At 40.2% G+C, this 14,715-nt stretch overlaps 1 protein-coding gene across 8 annotated transcripts in view; it reads right to left on the reverse strand.

The window, feature by feature from the left end:
- Positions 1-224: 224 nt before the first annotated feature.
- MTX2 (metaxin 2) overlaps positions 225-14,715 on the reverse strand; it is a 35,852-nt gene continuing 21,361 nt past the window's right edge. For 6 of the 8 annotated variants that reach the window (XM_087733149.1, XM_087733154.1, XM_087733155.1 and 3 more), the window contains 8 exons: positions 8,749-8,821; positions 5,613-5,689; positions 4,777-4,869; positions 4,322-4,516; positions 4,003-4,041; positions 3,475-3,600; positions 2,736-2,812; positions 225-719 (listed from right to left, as the gene is read on the reverse strand). In XM_087733149.1, the coding sequence (XP_087589275.1) occupies positions 509-719; positions 2,736-2,812; positions 3,475-3,600; positions 4,003-4,041; positions 4,322-4,516; positions 4,777-4,869; positions 5,613-5,689; positions 8,749-8,821 (891 nt within the window). In that variant the 3' untranslated portion in view covers positions 225-508. Of the gene's footprint in view, positions 720-748; positions 967-2,735; positions 2,813-3,474; positions 3,601-4,002; positions 4,042-4,321; positions 4,517-4,776; positions 4,870-5,612; positions 5,690-8,748; positions 8,822-14,715 lie in introns of those variants that run through there. The other 2 variants (XM_087733150.1, XM_087733151.1) reach the window with 2 other exon arrangements.

The raw sequence follows: 14,715 nt of genomic DNA on the forward strand, positions 1-14,715 counted from the left end.
TCCACGACGTTTTTTTCCACCCAATTCCTGAATGAATTTTGGCTGAGGCAGGCAAACTTAAGATCTCTAACGAGTCCTTTCATTCCCAGCTTAATAATTCTAACTAGTTTACCATACAACTGTCTTCCAGGTGTCCTGCCAACAGGATCCCACTCATTAACTACATAGACATTAATTACACAGACATAAAATTTAGTCAGAAAGGCATTTAGAAAGATCAGAAAGAAACTTTTTAAAGGATTTTATTTTTTAAATACAGATAGAATATTTTTCCAAGGTCACTTCAGAGTAAGTGGCATACAGGCTATTAAAATGGAAGTGCCCATACAGTCGTTTCAAGTTAAATGCGCACAGTATATTCTACAACACAAAAACTGCATTTAGAATTTTTTCTTGCTCCAGTATGATTTGGCAGCTTCAAAAAGCTAACACACGTTTTCATTCTCAAAATCAATTCATTGAACAATAAAACCCAGAACTGAAATGCAATCCACTCCAACCACCACGCTTATCTCAGCAAGGACCTCTTAGCAGATCGGGCTGCAACAGCTCCAGAGCTGTCTTTATCATGACCCTCAAAGTACTGCTGCTCTATTCGCCGACAAAAGGCTGTGAGATTACTGTAGTTTTTCACTTTTTCAGAGAGTTCATCAGTGGTTAGTTGAGTAGTAAGGATTGTGAACAGATGTCCAAATACCAGAGCATCTAATTCAGTTGGTCTGTAAAAACAAACAGAAAAAAGAACAGGTATTTTGGAAGGCAAAGAAAAACCCTGATCAAGAAAAACCCTGCTGTTGTGAATAACTTTTAGATAGCCACACAATCTAAGAATTGAGAAGAAATCAGGCAACACTGAACTTACCAAATGCATGAAAACTGTGTATACAAGTATATAGCATACTGCTAGTTCTCAGTATGGCATCTTTCTTTGCTCTTGGTAACTTGGAAATGTGAAAATAACATGTCCTAGAAGGGGCAGAGTTAATGATCCAATATCAAACCATGCTCCACCTTTTAGTTCTGCAACAAGGGCAAATGCTTATCAGGTCTTTTGGGGGTTTTTCTTTTTCCTCTGCAGATGTATATACCCTCCCCCCAGCTATTATCTCACAAAGAAAAAAAAAGGAGGGGGGGGGCGGGAGCATAAAACCCCTATTCCCTTTTTGTCCTTTTCCATAGTCAGGAACTATTCAACCAATAAGAAAAGGAGCTCCAGGGTGACAGCAGATGGAAACATCTCTTTTTTTGAAAGGGGACTACACAGAAGAAAACAGATATTTTGGGAAAAAGTGGTCTATTGAATGTTTTCAGTCCTACCTTATTTTAGGTACAAGCCTTCTGAACTGTCATCTTGGACCTTTGTATATAAGTAGCCCATGTGCAAATACAGTTTTTTTCAAATATATTAATAACTTAAGAGTCCTTCTTTACTAGTGTCCAAGGTAAGCACCATGAGGGTTTTCTAACTGATAAATTTTTTGCCTATTTGTGGATCACTAAGAACTCTCCAGTGGAGATGTAGACCCTTTTATAACAAACTTAAATCTGTCAGCAACAGGCTGCTTTTCTTATTTACTTCCTACAGACTCCCAGAAGTCACAGACTAAAAAATACTGGACTAAACACATATGCTCTCTTAGTAATATTTCAGACAGCTAAAAAGCTTAAAGGTTGAAACTGTACCAAGAAAGCCTGATTAACAAACAACAAAAACAAAATGCCCAAGCTACAGTTTTTTTACAGATACAGAAAGAAAATTTAGGACATACTAAGTTTAAGAATGATTTGAGAAGATGCAATTCAAACTCGTCTTCTATAATGCATATTTCTGTATCCACTCAATTTACACTACCCACCTAGTCTCAACTTGGAAAAGACTAAGGGACAAAGACACATGCAGAAAAGTAACCAAGATCATATGCTGCCTTTTGAAGGCATCTGCCTGGCAAAATGCAGTTAACTGAAGTCCAGACCTGAGCATTTCTAGTCTGGTCTAAGCACAGGAGACAAGAGGGAGCTAATGTGATGTTATTTAAATCCATACCATTTAAAAAAATATTGAATTATTGGAGAGAAAAAAAAGTGGTTTGGAGTTGGAAGAAACGGGTGAAAGCAGAGGACATCCCATGAAGGCCAGGTCGTTCCTTTTTCCTCCCCTGGGAATGTGAATCTTAGTTTTCACTTTGCAACTGATCCTTTGTTGATACAAGGCTAGCTTCTCCTCCAGTTCTTACAACTCACGGGCACCCTCACGCTAATTCAGTTCATTCAGAGCTGCCCCTGGTGTTAAGAAGGGCAAGAGAAGCTGTCCTGGTCAGGATGGCATGACGTACATTCACTCCCCTGTGCCTAGTAGAGAATGTTACCCAGGAAATACAAGTAAAGCTTTACATGTATCATTTTTAATAAGAAACCAACTGTATAAAGGTGTGCATTTGTAGCCTACATAAGTTGTCGTAGACTCTGCAGAGAAGACAAGCAAGAGTAAAACTAAATCATAAATAGAAAAAAAAAACAACAGAAACTTACAGAAACTTTCCTTTTAAAACCTTGAATTACTTATTTCTGAAATTTCATGTTTATATTCCAGTCACACATTTGTATTTCCTCAATTAATCATGTAGCATTAAAATAAAACAGGAGTTTTCCATATATATGTGTGTGTATATATATATGTGGATGTATACCAATACTTCACATTCCTGGATGTAATATTTCAGGAAAGAGTAACTTACTGCTTATTGAAGAAATATGGTTGTGTTCCTAATCTCTGGGAGAGAGCCTGACAACACTGATCTACGTCTTCAAGCACCTATCAAACCAAACAAGAGATAAAAGATCCATATTGTCAGGAGATACCAACATTGAAAAAAAATAACCTCCTTGCTGTATTTGCACTGCCAGTGTGAACATGCAACATACAATGTCAGAACATCAAAAGCTGTTAAAGTCAGTCAAACTTACACAGTAGGCAGGTAGCTAAGTGTTACCTAATCTAACGTTTGATGTAAAGCAATTCTGATTAAGTGCTTCCCATAACATTTATAACTGAGCTTAATTAAAGGTACTAGCTTATACCTCAAAACCACTTTGCCTTTTTTTTTTTTTAAGACCTCCGACAAGGGAAGCCCCAGTCCTGCAAAGCGCGCCTATTAACACCACACGGGAAGCGGGGGCCCTAACTTACAACCTGTTTTCAGGACTACGGCCTAAACTAACATCACCAGAGATGTACACTCATGGTAAAACACCCTTACTCCCACCCCATCAGGTTGCACATAATTTAAGATTTATTGCTGCTGAAGGCAAATACCTGACTCCAGATAATGTTTTAAGTACAGAATATATTTTGTACTACATCTGTTTTGCGGAAGTGTTACTCTCCAAAGCCTTTGCAAAAAAAAAAAAAAAAAAAAAAACAAACAACAACAAATAAAACAGAGTAACGAAGCAAGCTTTACTTTTTATACTGACCTGTTCAAGTGTCTTGCCAGCCCATCCAATGGCTTTCATCTTTCGCCTTACCTCCCATTGCTTCTGATAGGACAAAATGCGGTTAAGAGGCCACGGGTAAGGGGAGCCGTACCTCGGGTGAGTAATCTTTGTTTAAAAACAGAAAGGTACTGTGTTATAATATAAGAAAATACAGATACCTCTAGGCACAAAATAGCTAATATTCACATATTTCTATCAGAAAGGGAGCTGTAAAAGAAAGTGAGTTGCGTGATATGCTGTAATTATTTGCGCAGAATTTATAGTTTGCAGCATAACCGTTTATTACTTCAGAAACATATACAGAACCTGTATCTATTTTGCAGTCAGCTACCTCCAGTAATGACACAACTTCCCTAAAATGTATATGCAAGCAAAATTAAAGTGAAAAGACTGTATCATTAATGGTATAAACCTCAATGTTTCATTTATGAGTAGGGACTTGCAATTGTGAGCAAAAGTGTTTTCTCATTAAATTTTAATTAAGATAAATGTTGCAGAACCACTCACCTCCTCTACTGTAACATCATCACACCATTGGAGATAGAGCTAGGAACAGAAAGAACACTTACTAAAACTTCCTAATAAAGGAGAATAGAGAGACAATCATTTCTCACTAGTAGAACTTCCTTTTCTGTATTAGATTAAATTTCCATTTCATTCCTTCTGTTAGACCTCTGGATGTAGAAAAGAAATTAAAACTAGAAGGCAAAAGCCCCCTTGCTAGTCCTTACGTTGCCAGCACCAGGACCAAGCTGAGACCAAAGGCCCCCCTCCCGTTGCCCATGCCACACACGACTCACTGCACAGGTTACCAGCCCTCAGCCACCTGCAGCTGCCCGCCATTTCCAACGCTCTTCCTGCGCTGGGATTGTGTCACGTTAACTGGCCACGGACGCGAACCACAGGGGATCCCGGCCTCCCAGCAGGCGCATGAGCGCACACGCTGTGGAAGGTGACAGCAGGGTGCCCGGCCAGCTGTGGGGTGTGGGGTAGGATCCCAGGAGCCACCGGCATTTTCCATCTGCGGAAATCAGTTACTTCTACAGCTACGTGACACACTTCAGGTAGGCCAGGAGAATCACACCTGTCGCTTGCGTCTACAGGAACATTTCAGCAAGCAATCCATAGGGTACAGAGAATTTATTCCTCCCCTCCTCTCACCTCAAAAGTTGATGACCTAATCTAAGAACAAGCAGTATTTCCAATATAGGAAAAAATTCTAAAGCTTTCTTGTCTATAGTCACTTATGTAAGTGTGTGGAGTTACTATGGTTTGCTGTACCTCTGCTGTCAAGAGCATATTATTGACTAATTCCATGTAGGCTTTCATCTCAGCTTTTTGGACTTCATCCAACCCATCACTGAGAGAATGGCCCTAATGGGGAAAATAAAAAAGAGGAGAAAAAAAAACCACACATGTAAGAAAGGATATTGGAATATTCAGCAATGCCTGACCCAAGGACCTCTGAAGTCAATGAGCTTTGGCTCAGATCCTGATATACATAGTTCAATGAAAAAAATTACATATGCAATTTTTACATGTAGTGTCTTTTAGAATTAAAAAAGAATCATCATTATGTAATATAGCTAATCCACAAGAAATGTAGACTATTATCAGTTATTGGTGAACACAGTTCGAGCACACAGCCTCCCGGTTACTGTTATCTCTGGGGCAAGAAGTAAACACAAATTTAGGTCTGTGATACAGCTGTATCAACTGCTCAGTGAAAAGACAATGTTTTTAAAAAGTATGGGGCGGGGCAGGAGCAAAGGCAAATTTAAACACTTCAAGGTTTAAACCAGTCAGTTCTAGGTTTAAGAGCTCTGAGACCCAGAGACAGGGCACACAGAAAAAGAGTCTCAGAAACTGGCACTGGTATGCAGCTATCCCACATAGAACTTACTTCCAGAATTTGAGTAAATGTCAAAGAAAAACATTTCCGCCTCAACAAACTCCTATTCCAGGATATCTTTCTTTTAAAATGGCACCAGATTTCTACACTGTTTTAACAAATTAAGCAACATTCCAGAAGAGCACACCAAATCAGCACAATGATTAATCCCAAGCAGGATTAACATGCTATTCAGTAATTGATGAAAACAATGTACTATTATTACCTTGGCTTTTACAAACTGGACTATGGGCCCAAGTTCAGATACTACTTGATTTCCCACATGAATAAAGGGTACTTTGCCTGTAAAATGAGAAATATATTTTAGTAAAGGGTTTTCATACACGTAAAACATCATTTCTGATTTTCAAAGCAATTAAATATTGCAGGTACACATCAACATCCGTGCTTTTTTTCAAATGAGAACAGGTAAAGCCCTAACATACATAGCTCACCCACTGAACATTTGTACATCCTCCTCCTCCTAAACCTCTTCTACATGCAATACTTGCAATTCTGTATTTCAAAGTTATTGAGTGATATCTATCAACTTCTATTTTAATAATGGATTTTGCTTTGCTGGAAAGACTTAATTCAATGTTTCTCTGAAGTACAGCTGGGAAATCCCAGGAAGGCAGACAGAGCCCTTGGCTAGTTTTACGACACAATGTTTTCCCACCCTCCCTTCTAGCCCACTGGTGGGAAAAGGGCTGCTGGAAGGATGACGGGACATGTGGCACTGTGCCCAGAAAAGCAAGCAGGGGGAAGTGCAAACGCACACTCAGCAAGGCAGGGTCTTGACTCTCCCTCCTCCGGTCCTGCAGCTTTCCAACGACTGGGCCAGCCAGCTCCTGTCGACTGCCCCAGTCTTCACCCTCTAGTTGCGAGCTGGCATTTTCAAGCCCCCGTGGTCCTGGGGTCAGGAGCAGATTCTCAGTATGAGACCCACAGCTTCACGATCCGGGGGGCTGGGAGGGGGAAGGAGCTGCTTCATCATCATGGAAGCAAAATGGGGTTAAAGCTTAATACTAGTAAGGCTCAACATTCAGTCCCTGAAGCTGAGCCCTGAGGGTCCAGCATGGAACAGAGCTAAAAACAACCAGTCCTTAAAAGGAGACTGGGAAATGACTGTGTCACTGGTGGAACTTGTCAGGGTGTGAAGGGCTCCCGACTCTGTACGCCCACCTTCTCTGCTTGGTAACTTTTCTTACACGCGGAACTGAGCCAAAGCTTTAAGGCAGGCAGAGATACAAGAGGAAGCCCTGTTACACACAGCAAGCCAAAGAATGACAGAAGTTGCCTTACGCCCCTTCTTCCCAGCTCTGAACATGTGAAGCTGAGGGCTCCTGCTCCAATCCACCCGAACCGCATTGGTCATTCTGAAAATCTTCATCCAAATGCAATTGACAAACATCAACCTTAAATTTAAGACTAAATCTTTTAGGATTACTTACATGATTGAAATCGTCCATAAAATGGAGATAAATGCTGGATGGTTTGTATTACTGAGAACATCCTCATGCCCAAAGGCAGTAAATGAGCCTGCCCAGTGCAGTGGGCCACTCCTACACTCCTACATTCCCACCTCTTGCTGTGGGCAAACTCTGCCCTCAACAGACATCCCAAAGAGCAAGATCAGTACCTGCCTGGCTCCTAATAGCTTATTAGTAATACATTCACTCTTTTCACTGAAACACAAAAACAATTCATGCTAACAGCAGATTCAGTCGTGGTTTTTATCATGAGATTCACTTCTCACTGGCTTGATCAGCCTAAGGGTAATAAATGAAGTGCATCACACCAACAAAGGCTTCATCTGCATCCACACACTGCGTGTTGCAGAAGCACAGACCACTCTGAGCTGCAGAATTCAGCGGTTTCAGTCAGACTGTACTTCACACACCAAGACAATCCTTTGGTATTCTGCTTTTGACTCCCTCAGAGTGGGTTTCGTCACTACGACGACTATGAGATAAATAACCATCCCCCCAAAATGATGAGATGCAGATCTCTCTCTGCTGCTGCTGTGAGACAGGGGGAGGTGGGGAGGGAGAAGGGAGCAAATGAAAACCTTCTCTGAATTATCATTGAGCAATCAAAATATTATAAAGAAAGGAAATAGGGAAAGTAAATAAAAATAACAAGGACTCCAGGAGTAAGGGCAAAAAGAACACAGGTATTTCTACCTACATTTAAAATTGAAGCAGTATCATTTTCCCTCTTGTGCTCATTGTTTTCAGCAGAAGGAAGGAAGGGTTCAGAGCCACGTTATAACATCAGATGCCAGCAAGGGTGGACATAGGGTGTGGGGGGCGGAGAAGAATGAGTATGCAACTGTCACTAGTCCTACTCCTGTGTGTGCAAGGTGCTCCTCTGTGCATGGATTCAGCATTTCAAAGGTACCTTTATTTACTAACAAATAATTTATATACCTCCATATTTTGCTGTATTTTCACTGCTGCCCAGCAACTGTTTTTCTGTTTGGTTTTTGGTTTGTTTTTTTTTTTAATAGCATCATTCCAGCTGCTTTTACTGAAATATAAGTAGCAGCAGCAGAATCCATACAGTTGGCAGACATACAGGCACTTCCATGTGGCAGGCATCAGCCAAAGCCAAGTAACTGGTAAATAAGTATCTTCTCACACAACACAAATCTGAGAAGGAAGGCGAAGATTATCAGACTTTTGCACCCTGCATTCAGCAATCCTCTCTGATTTTTAGGCAACCTTCTGGAGCCGGACTTTGGAGGTTTTCAGGCAACCAGTCACCTCCAGCAGAAGGTAGACTCTGTACCCTTCTAATACTTAATTTATTGTTGGTGGGTTTGGATTTTTTCCAGACAGTCTCATGGCTCAGAGGAAGATCTAAAATCACCTGTCACCCTTAACAGTGACAATGCACCCTTCAATATTCTCCTGTATCAACATCCTAGCAATCATCTTCCAGACAGGGTAACAAAAGATACTCCTTCGGTGTTTTCTCACTCCAGCAATGGGAAAATATAACAGCATTCACTGGAATATTCCCTGGATGCAGAATAAAGCCACTTTTGGAAACGTAAGGCTTTCTGCTTCAGGACACAACAGCGCTCAGGCATTTTAGAGAAGGTTTCTGCCAGGCATTTGAACTGTCTGAATGCTATATGTAGGCACTGGAGTCACAGGCGCGTTTACACATTGTGCCAACGTTACTTTGCGTTTGACTGTTTTAATTGTTTACAGAGGAGGAACTGCACTGGAGAGGAGGGGGGAAGGCAACCCACACGGCAGCGCTGACCGACTGTTATCAGCAAGACAAGGCACAGTTGCCATGGTATCAACATGGAGGTATAACGGAGTAATCTAAATGAAGGACACACTTACCAGATGGGGACATGTACTCAGCATTTGCCCTGCAAACCACACGGATTGGCAGATTGCACATTTGCAAAAAGGCCTGGAAACAAAGAGTCACATTTAAAAAGCATTAATACACCAGTGACAAATAAGCGTTTTCTTCTCAATACATTTGACTATGTTTTAGCTAGTTCTTCGCACATGCTTATGAAGCTCCTTGCATACTGCTTTGAGGAAGAAAGAAGGGTAGGTTAAAGAAAAACAAGGTTTTCTAACTTTGTTAGACAACTGTTTATCATCCAGTCATTGACTGGAATTCTTCTAATGAAATTTCATCTACTTCTACTGTTTTTCTTCAAGATGAGCAAAGAAGCAGTATCTGACAGACACAATTAGTTCTGTGGCTGTACAAAATTAAGTGACATTTTGTCCCTCCTGAAAATCATAGTATTTGCTTCTTCTGGCTAAAGCCGGCTAACCAAGTTCATATTGTGTAGCACAGCAAACGCACATAACACCTTCCCACGTTACGTTTACAATAGCTGCCAGAAGTTTTGCTCTATGATACTGTCAGAGCACAAGTCTGCTTTGGGAGGAAGAATTTATTATCTGTAATTTATGTGAATCATGGAGAGCGTAAGTGATCGATTTACTGTTTCTTTCTATCTGTAACCTTAGATTCAAAGCATTCTCAGTAGGATACCGATTTTTGTCAGCACCTGCCATCACCACAAAATCCTTAGTGTGTTTCTGTTGAAATAGCAAAATACCAAGAAAAATACTTGCAATTTGGACAGAACATGGCAAATAATGAACTTCTTAAACCTCTAGAGTCTCTCACAACTCAGCTGAAGTCCTATCATTCATTTCGTCTTTGCAATTAGACAGGTCAGAATTCCAGATTCCAAAATTACACCTATTTATTATTTTACTACACAGTGGCTTGAGGTTAAAAAAGTCTACACCAAGAAGGCTACAACCATGAAGAAAAATGCTGCTGTAACTTGACACTTTCTACATGAGCCTCCTCCTAGGTCTTCACATTGCCGGGTCTGGCAATAAGCTGCACGCTCACAGCTTTAGATGCTCAGACCTTAATCACAGACATCAAAGTAACCCAAACCTTAACCTCGAGATTGCTCATCTCTGAACTAAATGAGACCATAAGGCATGAACTAACACCGGCATCAGCCCTGTTCCTAACTTTGTGGCTTCTGTAGTACCCATCGAGCAAACAAAAATAACCCAAACAGCCCCTCTCCTTTCCCCTGCGCTCTTCAAGTCCTCTATTCCCAAACCCTAATCCAAGTGCTGATACTAACTGTATCCAGGGAAAAAAAAGCCAAAAGCTTTGGTCCTTTTCCAACCAAATCCAAGAACTGCACAGTCCATTACAACACTTGGCTCTGGCAGGTTTAGATGACCTAATTCAAACCCAAATCCCAATTTAAAGCAAGGAACTATGGTCACAAGCTGCCAGGCAAGATATTGATTACAGCTGATGAGAGCCCACCTCAGAACTGTAGAGGCTCTGCAAAACCCACCACAAACCTGGGTTTCTACAGCTTGTGATTTCCTCAGCTTAACTCTCATTTAAAGCGCTGCTTGGGAGCCAATTATTATACATACACATGCAGAGAGAGAGAGAGCTAAAGAGAGGGTACTAATCATGATCAACATCAGCCAAATCCTGCAAATCCTGCAACACTTAGCAATAAACTGGTCTCTAGAGTGGCAAAACCTCATCCCAAACAGAACCTCTATCACTGCTTAACTGAGCAACTATGACCCAAAGAAAATACAAGGCACTGGCCACATCTGACACCACCTCACACTTTCTAAGTCTGTGTGTCCACTAGAGTCCACCAAAATCAATGCTCTTGCTGTCTTAGCATCCCAAACTCCACGCAAACAGTAACACCCAAAGGACCAATTTTTAAACAGGAATTTAAGACATTGGTCTGTCTCAGTCCTAGATCTCTTCCTTTGCCTGCTGGCTCTGTAGGATCTCCAATGTCCAGACTGTTCCAGCTACTGCTATACGCATCATGTCTTCTGCCCAAACTGGGGCTTCATATGCAACTTTTTTGGAAATAGCTAAGAGACAAGAATGCAGAGACTTTAGTTTAGATTAAATACATACTCCTATGCTATTGCTGGACACAGTGTAACCCACCAGAAACATACACTCTAAATTCAACTGGTACACAGACTTGGTTCTTCTGAAAGCTCTACTGGTAGCTAACAACATCTCCTCCATAGTGCTGCAGTGCAACTGATGGCATCAAACAACGGCTTCAAAGAGTTTCATCTTTGGGTGAGAGGAGTGGAATGAACTCGTACCGTACTACTTAATCCTTAGCTGTTGAATTTAATCTCAAAAATATGTGAAGTTTCATTTGGTCTAGGTTTACCAAATGAACTTCCTTTGCAGTAAGGCACTAAATTAACTCTGCAATTCTGCATTAAGCTAGAGATTAATTTTATAACTGCCATGTACTATTCTCACTGCAAGTTCAGAAGACAAAAAGTCTGAACTGCACTGGAGTTAGGGCAACACATGAATAACTGAAAAGCCTGTAAGTGCAGAGACACATTTGAGCAAAAGGAGGTGAATCAGAGAACTATTTTTACTTTCCCATATCAGCGTGTCAAAAATGAGACATGCTGGCATAGAACACTTAGGTTACATGAGTTGCTTCAGCAAATTATTGCCTACCGTACATCATATTGTACATTAGCTCCTACACAGTACAAGGGTTCTACCAAAAACACAGCTTGCGACTGCGAAAAATAGTCCTCAGCATAGAGGCTAAACTATAAATAAAACCTTTGGAGTGTAAAGAGTTCGGCCAAGTTTCCATCAAAAATCTGAATCTGACCTTTCTCTCTCTCCTCCTCAATAAACATCCACAGAACAAGGATTATCGACCTTTATCACATTTGGCAGGGAAATTCTACCTCAGTCTCTGGCCTAGAGCAAAGGGGATTGAGAATATGTTGCCATTTCGGCATCTCGGAAATGCAAACACACTGGGTCTGTGTGCTTTTTTTGCACTTCGTAAAGAAAAGGGGAGAGAAGAGACTGAACTAGAACTGAGCTCTAACATGGGAACGAATATTAACTAAATAAAAATGTTCACTACTTTGGATAATAAAGAGCAGATTCTAGAAAGCTTAGAAATAAGTCAGTCTACCCTCAGTGAGGAAAAAAAAAAAAAAAAAAAAAAAAAAAAAGCAGGGGGAGGAGATCCTAAAGTAAACACCAAACCAAAAACCTGAGGAAACTTCCTTGGAATAGTCATCTACAGTTCTGATGAACATTTTGTAGATGGGAGATGAGAACTGAGTTTGAGAAACTGAAGGGTGATTCAAGATTAAAACTGGGCAAATCCATCTGGTTCTGCATTCACTCCAGCAGTCCTCTTGCGAGGTTCAGAAACACTGACCACCAGAGCTGCCTCTCCAGCAGCCTTACAGGGCCCATTCCAGCAACCCCCTTCAGCATCCATGTGCCAAGACCTATTCCACTTCAGCCTTTGTCTATAATTAGGATCAGCTTTAATATGAGTGGTGAAATAGTAATGAAATACAAATACAAGAGAAAACAGAACCGTGAAAGAGTTGAAGATAAAATCATTTAATGACATACAATAAACCTAAAAATAAATTTAAAAAAAATTAAAAACTGCTATTACATCTTTAAAAAGATAGAAGCCCAGGTACTTAAAAGACCGGTATGTTGAGCTGTAATTTGTACCCAAAGCATGACCTATTAAATTTTAAGTGCTCCTTAAATATTGTTCTGCAGGAAAATGAAAGCAAGCTCCACAATATGAGAGAAGTTTAATTCTTATTAGATCTACAATCCTGAACTAATCATTACCTAGGGAAGTAGGCCAGTATCCATTTCTTGATCCAGCTTAAACTAATGATCCACTGGATAGCCTTCAAGTTGACTAAAAATACATGTCAAGTGATAAGACAGTACGATCCCAAACTATGAAGGCTCAGCCTCAGAAATAAGCCTTACAATTTGCGTTGCTATGAGAGTACTTACATTCTTTCACTGATGTGACTGACGGGCTTTAGAAATTATAAGTACTAACAACACAGGTGTTTTTGACTTTTCCAGCACAGTGAATGCATTTCGTATTTATGGAAATTATGGTTTCTTTTAGAAAAAGAGATGGACAAGGATCGTGACCAATGCATTCTTATAAATATCCACTGCAGAAAACCTCAATTTTTTTTTCTGATGCATTCAATTAGATTTTAGACAATAACTGATGTTAGACAGTAAGTGGCATGAACTATTGCCAAAATAGTTTAAATTGGCACAGATCAAAGAAATCCTACAGAGAGAATATAGGACAAAGCAGCAATTTTTGTGAATCTTTATCTCATTTAACGCTTTAGCCCAGTGATCAAAGGAGGATTTGTTCCCTTTTTGACCACTCATGGAGAATGTCAAGAACCAGCACATTTGGTGTGCAGATGGTATCATGGCTTCCAACTCTGATAAAAGATGCAGTGGAACACTCCTTATTCCAGCTCAGAGCATCTCATTTCCCTTTGGGTACCTCACATATATAATTTGAGCAGGCAAGTAAACTCTTGCTTTTCTTGTGAGAGCAACTATCAGCAACTGGGAGTGAGCTCAGCTCCTCTGAGTGTTCTTAGAGCGAAGGGCGAGAGATTGAAGGCTGAAACCACCCCAGTTCAGTTCTGCTGAGATTTATGAAGATATCAACACCCCTTCAAAGACACAGCATCAAAAGCTGAGCAATCAGGAAGATCAAGGGCCCAGGCTTATTCTAGTATATCAGAGATCATTGTTAACATCATAAATTTGGCTGATCAACTTAAAAAGGGACTGAAAGGGTTGAACTGAATTCCAAGTGACACATAAGCTAGTTAATCAAGCCCTTGTGAAAATTCACCTAAAAATGGTAAGCAAGACAGTAACAGCAAAACTAGAAACAAGACACTTAACTGAGCACAGCCTGACTCTCATACCTTGCAAAGATGCTTGTAATTCCAAAGAACAGCATTAAATTTCTCACTCTCTTCTCCTCTGGAAAAAAAAATGTACTAGCACAGAATGAACAGGGTAACTATTGTAGGCCACAACCTGGATCTCCTCCAGCACCTAGGATTCTCATGCAATAATACTACAGCAGTTGCAGTTCTTCAGAATAAGGAAAAAAAAAACCAGCTCTCATGTCTGTAGTAAAACTGGTACACGTTACTTCATCTAAAGTTTTCTGGTCCAAAGTAATTGTAAAGATGTTCACTGAAAATGTTTATTGACACTTCGGAAACAACTCTTTCAAACAAACTCTAAGCAGGAAAAGGAGAACTCAATTCCTGCTGGAAAGGATAAACTTTTTTTTTTATGCTTAACACCTATCCAAAGAGTTAACTATTTGGATCAATTCATAAAGAGGAGGGATTATCATTCTTACTTCCCCTTGGCCATGTTGCAGAAGATCAAGAGATGACTGCCCAATAGACTTTACACAAATAAAGGAAACTTCATTCAAGCGTAAATATACAGAATTCACTACAACTGAAGGACATCAAACCATAACGCTCAGGCTTTTAAAAGGAATGAGTAATTTCATGGCTCATACTAGTTAATGCAGCATAAAACAAGGGTAATGAAATCTCAGATTGGGAAGAACTGAGTTTATTCCCCTGGTATCAGCAGGAGTGCCTACTTTATCCATATGTTCCACTGATTATTTGCATTTCCGTAATTTTAAAAACATGGGCCTGATTTCTTGTGCAGTATCAGCATTGGTCAGTGACTGAAGCAGACACCTGGAAAACTGTCCAGTTTAGTAACATATGTTCAATATAACGTCTGCTACAAAAACTTTTCTCTAAGTTATTTCTGGAACAAAGTGTGTCCTTTCTTTGTATGAGGTTAATGTGAGAAACAGATAAAGGTATTAAAAAATAAAGATTTAGCTTAATAGGGTCTGTCAG

The sequence above is a fragment of the Nipponia nippon genome, unplaced genomic scaffold (genome assembly GCF_047370975.1).
Source record: "Nipponia nippon isolate SJK-2023a ecotype South Korea unplaced genomic scaffold, ASM4737097v1 scaffold_5, whole genome shotgun sequence".
NCBI lineage: Eukaryota > Metazoa > Chordata > Aves > Pelecaniformes > Threskiornithidae > Nipponia > Nipponia nippon.